Source organism: Glycine max, chromosome 18, assembly GCF_000004515.6.
Source record: "Glycine max cultivar Williams 82 chromosome 18, Glycine_max_v4.0, whole genome shotgun sequence".
In the NCBI taxonomy this organism is placed as follows: domain Eukaryota; kingdom Viridiplantae; phylum Streptophyta; class Magnoliopsida; order Fabales; family Fabaceae; genus Glycine; species Glycine max.
The window spans coordinates 5836028-5846257 of NC_038254.2; the positions used below are offsets into that span (position 1 = coordinate 5836028).

The window sequence follows — 10230 nt, forward strand, 5'->3', positions numbered from 1 at the left end:
GGAGATTGGGGTATTTATTGAAGCGGGGAGAGGAAGCCAGCGTGTTTTGAATTTTGATTTCTGTCGTTGGATTTTTCGCTTAATCGACGGTTCAGGTTTGCGATCCGTGGACTAATAATTGGACCATTATGGAACGTCGATAGATAGATTTCAATGGCCAGATATCGTTTTAAAGGAGTGTTCGGAACGATTTCCTTCACATTTTCGAGTTTTCATGGATGCTGCTCTTTTATTTTCTTTCTAACACCCCATATCATAGCATCTTCTAAGTTCTAGCATAAGCTAAAGCAGGGAGGATTAATCTTATAACTAATAAGTTCTGACATATGAAGCTAAAGCACGGAGAATTAATCTTATAATCAATTCAAATAAATGAATTTTATAGAATATTAATGTTTTTGAGTTTGGATGATCATTAAATTGACCGTGACAATAATTCAAAGTTCATTGGTTCAGCAATAATTAATCAGTAATTAAATCGATTTTAATAAAATAATACAATACATAATATGATACTATAATTTTATGACATTAAAAACTAAAGTAAAATATTATTTATTAGATTCTTAGCATTTAAAGCACACATAAAAATCTCAATCAAATATATCACGATACTTAGTTTAAATTTTAATAAAATACAACAATTTTTATTAACAATAACATGTTTACATTTAAAGTGGAAAAAAAAATTAATACAATACAAAATTATAAGAAATCGAGATAAACAATTTATATTATTTGTAATTTTTATTAAATGTGTGTTTTATTTAGCTTTAAAATATTTTATATTAAAATTTTAAATTCAAAGAAAAAACAAAAAAAAACATTCTTTTAAAAATACCATTTCAAATTGATATTTTATATCGATTTTATTTGATGTTACACTAGTTATGAAATACTCTTATCTTATAGAGTCTTTGGATCTCCCTAGATTGGTTTGGTACAAATTGAATTTGGGGTATTGGGATTTTGGTTTGAATTGAAGAAGAAGAGGGAGATTGGGGTATTTATTGAAGCGGGGAGAGGAAGCCAGCGTGTTTTGAATTTTGATTTCTGTCGTTGGATTTTTCGCTTAATCGACGGTTCAGGTTTGCGATCCGTGGACTAATAATTGGACCATTATGGAACGTCGATAGATAGATTTCAATGGCCAGATATCGTTTTAAAGGGAGTGTTCGGAACGATTTCCTTCACATTTTCGAGTTTTCATGGATGCTGCTCTTTTATTTTCTTTCTAACACCCCATATCATAGCATCTTCTAAGTTCTAGCATAAGCTAAAGCAGGGAGGATTAATCTTATAACTAATAAGTTCTGACATATGAAGCTAAAGCACGGAGAATTAATCTTATAATCAATTCAAATAAATGAATTTTATAGGAATATTAATGTTTTTGAGTTTGGATTGATCATTAAATTGACCGTGACAATAATTCAAAGTTCATTGGTTCAGCAATAATTAATCAGTAATTAAATCGATTTTAATAAAATAATACAATACATAAATATGATACTATAATTTTATGACATTAAAAACTAAAGTAAAATATTATTTATTAGATTCTTAGCATTTAAAGCACACATAAAAATCTCAATCAAATATATCACGATACTTAAGTTTAAATTTTAATAAAATACAACAATTTTTATTAACAATAACATGTTTACATTTAAAGTGGAAAAAAAAATTAATACAATACAAAATTATAAGAAATCGAGATAAACAATTTATATTATTTGTAATTTTTATTAAATGTGTGTTTTATTTAGCTTTAAAATATTTTATATTAAAATTTTAAATTCAAAGAAAAAACAAAAAAAAACATTCTTTTAAAAATACCATTTCAAATTGATATTTTATATCGATTTTATTTGATGTTACACTAGTTATGAAATACTCTTATCTTATAGAGTCTTTGGATCTCCCTAGATTGGTTCCGATTCAACCAATTGCTCCCGTCTAATTTTAACAATCTTAGGGATATTTTTGGATATCACTAGGAGCATAAGACCATAATTACGATGACTATCAAATCAAAAAAATATGAAGCACAAGCAACGAGAGTTTAATTGCGTTGTATAAAAGTTAAGGCTACCACATTATGTTTATTACTTTCATGACAACATAGTTAATTAGTTAAAACGTCTATTTTATAATAAGTAACTAAATAAAGTATAAATTGATTACTCTGTAAGTTTATATGTTTAACTATTTATATAGGTGAATGATAATGACTTTAGGAACCTTATATTAATAATCATTTTGTAGGAAATTATATTAATATTTCAATACATTTAAGTTTGTTTGATTTTGTTTATAATTAAGTTCTGAAAAAATTAGAAGAGCTTTTTTAAAATAGTTAAAATGTTTTATTTTTTTATCTAAATTTAGTTTATTTAGCTGTAGAAATAAATGAAGAAAAAAGATAGCTAGTGTGAGACCCAATTCAAGGCTAAAGGGGTTAGAGTTGAAACCTGGTGTGCATCGAGCAAATTGCTCCCACTTCCAAAGATTTGAGTTAAGTGTGAACCTCATTCTCAGCACATAGGCCATTATGCAAAAATGACAGGACAATATGTTTGGCCTTCTTTAAGCTCCAAGGATGCGAATTAAAGGAAGATTTGGTTAAGAGAGTTGTCTAGGATTGAAGGTGAAGGCTGGGAAACTTTCTTCTTTGCTCTCCATGACTTCCCTACTATTTTTATGTTGGAAATCTTTAATCCTTATTCACCACAAGAAAAAAAATGTTATAACCGACAACAAAAATTTCACGAAAAATTATGATTTCCGACAGATTTAATTCTGTCAAGAATTTTAATTCTGTCAGTTGAAAATTGAAGTTTTCCCCAAACAAAAACGACCCAACCCTAGCCCTCCTCAGTCACCTAGCATTGCTACCATTGATCCCTCAATCACCTTGCATTGTGCTTTCACACTATCGTTGACCTTTCACATCGTCACTACCATTGACCCCAACCCATGCCCTTGAGCACACTATCATCCTCACTTTGGTCATTCAACCTGCTACCATTGTTGGCTTCACCTATACTATGTCCAATCGCTATTCATCTTTCAACCCACATGGAATTTTTCTTTGCTTTCAAATCGTAAGATAATCGTTGCGCACACTCTTTGTTCACCTTTGTCCTATCTTTTTGTGTTTGGTGATGAATAATCTGAATCATCCTTTTATTTTTTGTCTTCGTTTTGTTTGGTTTCACCTTTGTTCAGTTTTCAAATCCTTTTATGAATAATATACTATCTTCATGGATGTTATTCTTTGAAATAATTTGCATTGAACGAGGGAGGCAGACTTATAATGCTTCTTTGTGGATATAAACTCTTGCTTCTGCGCTTAGCAACCTTATATTGATTTTCAATGTCATTCCAACAATCATTTCCAAGTGAATATCAACCTAACTCGTTCAATCTTGGAAATTTCCCATGGATATATTGCTATTGGAAATTTCCCATGGAAAATATCCATCATAAATTTTCAAAGGAATCTTTTTGACGGATATTTCGGTCAGAAATTTTCAATGGACAGCAAAAATCCATATGTTAAAATTTCCTACGACCATTTTTCCAATAGATTTTGGTTTGTCAAAAATCTGTCGAAAGTTTTGAATTACCAGTGGATTCTGGTTGTCGGTAATAGCTTTTTTTGTAGCGATTCTTTATTCTTTTTTATGCATAAGCTAAAATTCGCAGGTACATATCCTAGAACAGTTCACCAAAAAGCCATAAGATCTACAACATGCCTATTTATTAAGTATTAGAGAAAATATCTGAATCCGTAATTAGTTCCTGATCAAAGTATTCTTCAACATCGTTGAATCACAAACAATCGATCAATAATGTAACAAGTGGTCTTATGGTCTTTCTCAGTCGGAGCCTCTTTATTTCATAATAAAACTATTAACTCGTTGGCAAGTGTACTAAATTTGTCACAAGTAGTAAAGTACTCAGAAGTCCGAGTGTCGAATCCACATGGACTTTGTTTGTACTTAGATTAATGCAAACCCAATCTAAAAGCAATAGATAAAGAATTTAAAATAAAGATAAGAAAATATAGTAGATAAGATAAAGATTTAAAAGAAAGGATAAAAGATTTAAAGATAAATATAGAAGATAAAATATTTAAATTAAGATATGATAAAGATAAGAGAAAATAGAAGATAAAAAAATAAGATAAGAAAAGTAAAAGATAAAAAATAGAAGATAAAATCAGAATATGATAAGGTTGGGACCTGGCCTGCCTTGTTTGCCTAGAATGTATGAGTTTATGATTTTTCTTTATCAATTTAGGTGACTCTGTTCTACCCACATCTGTTCAATTACTTGCCCCTAATTCCTCACAATGACAAGCCTATTTTATTTATCTATCTTCCAAATTTCTTTGCAAAGACTCAACAAATAAAATACATGAAGTATGAATTATAGATGTTTGCGAGAATGCATGGGCATAAAATAATCATTATATTCCTAACAATGACTTTTTTATGAAATTCTTTCTTTTTGTTCGATTAGAAGTTACCCTCTTCTGAGTGTCTAACCCCTAAAACCAATGCATGCATACCTTCTTTAAATCTTATTTAGAAGTTACCCTTTCCCGAGCGTCTAACCCCTAACAGAATATAAAGATGAATAATGCAAGATAAAAGCAGGAAAGATAATAGAATAGATGGGGCTTGGCTTTTAGGCCTGTCAGACCCTAACTAGGGGTTCAGCCACTCATGGCCATCGACCCTTAGGAGATGGGGGTTGTTGTCTTTTTCTCCTCCTTGGCTTGACTCTCTTTTTATAATTGTTGGAGTGAACTTGGGCTTGATGCTAGAAATCTTTCTTTTTTGATATTTTTGATATCTTTTGTATTTGTTTTGCTTGTAATCATATCTTCTTGAGATTTCTTGATATTTTGGATATTTTTTTTGGATCTTTTTTCTCCTTTAATCTCTCCTTTTCATATCTGCAAGCCATGGATAAGAAAAATATCAAATCTTAATATTTAAGCCAAAGATAACTGCTAAATTAATATTTTTAAAGATATTTTCAATATATTTTTATTATCAAAATAACTCATATTTAACAGTTATCAAAAACCTTCGTAAATCTTAAGATAGGGAAAAGATAAACTATGTGCGCAACTTGATATGTTGGAAACCATAATTTTCTTATAGTGTGTTAACCTAATAGAGTTTTCATTATCTGCTAATAGCCAATACTTATATATGCTCATTTAAGCTCATATCAGCTTATTTAATAGTCTAATGAATTCACTTAATTTGACCACATAAAATAAAGTCCACTAATGATAACTAACTAACGTAATTGTCTTATAATATTAGTTACATTAATTATTAGAATAAAAAATTCCAACAATCTCATTATTTTTTCATCTATTTTCTTCTTTTCTTATAGTTGTATAGTTAGATTTACCTATACTGGGAGTTGATGTAACTGAACTCATTCTTATGTTTGCATTTTGATTATTAATATTTATGTTTATTATTCATTATTAAGTGTTATTTTCTATGCATTAATGTTTGCTTTGACTTGATCACTACCATTTGTTTGATGTTGTGGTTTGAATTGTCATTGAAAAATGCTTTTGAACTTAGAAATGGAGAGGAACACCTAATGGTTTTTGTGTCTAGGAATGAAACAAGAATTGTTAATCATCTTTTAACTCTTACTCTTAAAGCAAGCCACTTGGTTAGACTAGTCAAAAGATTGATAGTTTGGTCAAGGGATTTAAGGTTTTTTTTTCATCTGAGGGATCCGGGTTTGAGTTTTTTTTGTGAGTAGATGATAATAATTTGACTTTGAACTAGAGGAGTGATCTTTTCTAGTGAAATCAATCTCATCTCTTTTATTCTTTGTTATTTTTACCTCTTTTTATCGCATTCTAAATGTTAGTAAAAATTACCCAAAAAGAGTTTTTTGTTCTTTTGCTCTTGAACTTTATGTTTATTTTTAATTTCTTTCTATTTAAATTTTGGCAATCAAATTAAATTTGTTGTTTCTAAAAGCAATAGTTAGTGAATGTTGCTATTTTATCGAATATTACACGAGTTCTTGTAAATAGGTATGATACTTGATCTTTCATTCTATATAATTTGCTCGACTTGGTATGCTTGTCAAAAAGCTAACAAATAACATGATTAATATTTCAAAAACATATGTATGATTTTGATACATTATAACAATTTTAATATAATAAAATAATAAATAACAAAAATATAATTTATATTTGTTTAAATAGGTTGGTTGGCTTGTTGGAATTTTTTTTAATGACTTGGTATAACCTTTTTAACTAAATAGGCTTTTATAAAAACTGAAGAGTAATTTGTTGTCAGAAAAGTTTAATGTAGGCTAGGTGATAGAACTTTGTTAAATATATTAATTGTTATTTTTAATTATTGATTTTTTTAAAAAAAATATTGAAAAAAAAAAGTTGATAAAAAGTTGTGTTATTTATATGATAATCCTCTTATATATATAAATTTATATCTTGTTTTATTTTTATATTTTACTATTTTATGTCAAATTACTATTTACAGCCATAGTTTTCTATTTATTGGATTAGAACCAAGTATTTTTATAAATAAAAAAAACAGGTATTCTTCAGCTTGCCATTATCTCATGACAGTCATCGGCATAAAATTAATAATTAGTAATAAGGATAAAGCATACCAATAACACAACACAATATCCAATAATAAATAATTTTATTCTTTTTAAAAGAAGATGACCCAACAAACTCACCTTGACACACGTTGGATGTTTATACAATATTAAAGGGGATGCATTTCCCACAACTAAATCGGTCTGCAACAGCAAAATAAATATCAGACTCATTCTGTCTCATAATTAAAATACAGAAAAAGTAACAATATTTTAATAATATTTCAGTTATGTTTCTCTTATAATGCACCTTAAAAGACACATTAAATTGACCATTATGCGATCTTAAAAATAATCCTTCCGTGCCTTATGAAAGATTAGGCACACACGAACATTAATTTATCAGCTTCAAATCAATCCTCAACTTCTGTAAGTTGTTATCGGACTGAATTGATTTTTTATATTAAATCTGTGATTTAATCTTATCCAATAAAATATTTCAATTTTTAGTTTATTCAGTTTTAGATATATTTTTCAATCACTTTTTCAGTTTTTGTTAGATTGGATACCTACTTTTGCCAAAAAAAGCGCAAGGGTTTTGAAGAAGTAAACAGTGTAGCGGTTTTTTGTTAAGGCAAACTCCGTCCAAGGGTCCAAGTGGCTCAGTCCATGCCATTTGCATGTCACTGATTTTCAGCTACTTACACATTAATCTTTCACACTCACACAGTCACACACAACATTAGCATTGACAAAACTCTTAATACACTCTCAACCATCATGATTGTCAAACAAAGTTTGCAAGCAGAAAATGAACAAGAGCAGCCACACCTCCTCACCTCAATCAAGCTAAACAAAGATTTGTTGAAGAGTGAACCCCCCATTGATCATGATCACAGTGAAGCAAAGAAGAGTGATCAACCCTCGCAATTCCTTTGTGGTATATGTTTTGATGACAAACCACTGTCTGATATGTTCAAAGATGGCAAGTGTAACCACCCCTTTTGCACTCACTGCATATCAAAACACGTGGTGACTCAAATACATCAAAGTATTCTCAAGGTCATTTGTCCAGACCCCAACTGTTATGTGGAATTTAAGCCTGAATATTTGCGTACCATCTTGCCTTGTGATGTCATTGATAGATGGGAATGTCTGAGACGTGAGTCTTTGATTCTTGGGTCGGAGAAGACTTACTGCCCTTTTAAGGATTGTTCGGTTTTGTTGGTGAATCAGGGAGGAGAAGTTGCCACCAGTGCTGAGTGTCCCTCTTGTCATAGGCGATTTTGTGCACATTGTAAGGCTCCTTGGCATGGAAGGAAGAAATGTAAGGAATTCCAAAGGGTGAAAAAGAATGAAAAAAAGTTGGATAAGAAGTTTTTCAATTTGGCAAAGGAAAAAAATTGGAAGAAATGCCCCCACTGCACTATGTTTGTCCAGAGATGTGGTGGATGTGACCACATTGCCTGCAGGTTTTGTGTTATGTATCATTGATCATTTTCATGGCTTTTGACATGCTTTCTAAATAATTCATTTTTATTTCATACTAATGGAAATGTATGTGGGAAGTGATTGTATTAGCTCCAATTTTGTCTTTCCAGGTGTGGATGCAACTTCTGCTACATTTGTGGGAAGAATTGGAACCCTGAACATCGATGCATGATAATGAGGAGAATAGTTTACGACCTTTATCAGAGAACTGTGGGTTGGTTCAGGCGTGCCAATTTGCGTTTTTCGGGGGGCCGAAATTCGTCAATGAATTGGTGAGGAAGACGAGCAAGGAAAGATGAAAAGATTGTAGGTGGCAACTTGGTAACTTTCAGAAAACCCAGATTCAAAGAGAAATGCTCCAATGAACATCACAATTTGAATAAAGTGAGAAAAGAAGAGTGGAAACAAAAAGAAGAGAAGTAGCCTGTTAGCACAAGAAGAAATGATTAAAAAAGTTATTGCTGGTTTCAAAAAGTTATTTATTTGTATAAATGAAGAAGGCTAGTTATTTCTTCATCTGTTCATCACTTTCCTCAATAAGAGTTGTAGGTAATTGAACTTTTAATTTTAAAAAAGTATAAATTGTTTTTTTATTGTGATTGGCTGATGTTCATCGTGTTATTTATTTTTTTTAAATCTGGATATCATATTTGTTATTTTAAATATGTTCAATACCATCCATTTTAAATTCAGTTCATGGTTAATTTATCACATGGGATGACATTCGATATATCTCCCACGATACTTTATAAGTGTATGCAATAGTCATATGATTGTCATGTTTGACAATGGAGTACTTGGTTCTGAGTTTTCCACACATTTTTTATGAAAAGAAACTTAGGTGCTTTGTGTATGGCAATAGGCGTTGATAAGCTGTAAGTCGACAGTTTACAGCATAAAGTTTTTGAACCTCTTAGATAACTTCCGAGTACAAGGATTTTTCTAACATGGATTTTAGAGAGTGGCTGCATAGTAACACCTCGTCTATGGATGTTCTGCAAGGGAGAAAATGGAACATGATTTTTGTGGTCACATTGGATAATATGCTTCTAAGTTATTAAAGCATATTTACTGCAAGGTGGATGCCATTCAGGTCAGTTTTCAGAATATTGAAGTTCTGAATGCAAATTCTGATATACATGTGCCTATTCCTAATATATGTTGGATACCTTGGTGCTGTGATGTTTGCTTATGGTGTTGATATGGGATATTGCACCATTGCTCAGGCTGAATTATGGGCAATTTATTTGGGAATGAAGATTGCCTGGAGAAGGGGTATATATACATTTTGATGTGGAGTCTGATTCGTTGGCAGTTATTAATCTTATAAGGCATGGTTGTCCTATTTCAGATGCTTGCTATGCTCTGATTCAGAAGATTCATGAATTTAGGAGGCTTGAAGGGAATTTTGATTGGTCTCACACGTTCAGAGAAGGAAAAAAAGTTGCTGATAAAGTTAGTAAAACTATGATTATTCGCCTGAGGATCAACTGATTTTCGATTTAGTTCCTTCTTTTCTGTCTTGTGCTTTTTTAGAAGATGTTTCTTCTACCATGTTTCCACGCAGTTTTTAGTTTGTTGTTGGAGCTTTAGCCCCTTTCATTTAAAAAAAAAAAAAAGAACTTTCAAGTACAATCATGTGATGTTTGTGTCTTGAATATATCAAGTGGTCTAACTTACTGAATTGCCAAAAGTAAAAAAATAAAAACAAACTATGGTTTTAATGCAAGAAAATTAATCATAATGATTAAAATTAACTTTAAAATTACTTTTAGAGTAAATTAATCTCTCTTTTATATATATTGTGCATTTTTTAATATCATTTTATTGTAATTTTCATAAAAATATTTATTTATATATAATTTTCTTAACGAGACTAATTAAGTTGGTTTGAGATTCATCATAATTGTCTTATTTGAGGTGGATTGGAGAAGTCAATTTTTTTTATATTTATATTCATATTTAGTGGTATAAATGAACCAACCAAGCTATTCCTGAAATATTCTGTTGGAGTTCGACTTGTTAATTACTTGTTTAAGTTCGGTTGTTTAATTAAATAAATAAATTTAAGCTTAGGATTAAGCTTAATTATTTAAATAAGTCGAACTCAAG

At 30.3% G+C, this 10230-nt stretch overlaps 1 protein-coding gene across 1 annotated transcript; it reads left to right on the forward strand.

The window, feature by feature from the left end:
• Nucleotides 1–7407: 7407 nt before the first annotated feature.
• Nucleotides 7408–8290, forward strand: LOC102668873 (E3 ubiquitin-protein ligase RNF14). The gene is made up of 2 exons (XM_041011957.1): nt 7408–7954; nt 8229–8290. Exons 1-2 carry the CDS (start codon nt 7408–7410, stop codon nt 8288–8290), a joined length of 609 nt encoding a protein of 202 aa, XP_040867891.1.
• Nucleotides 8291–10230: the final 1940 nt, after the last annotated feature.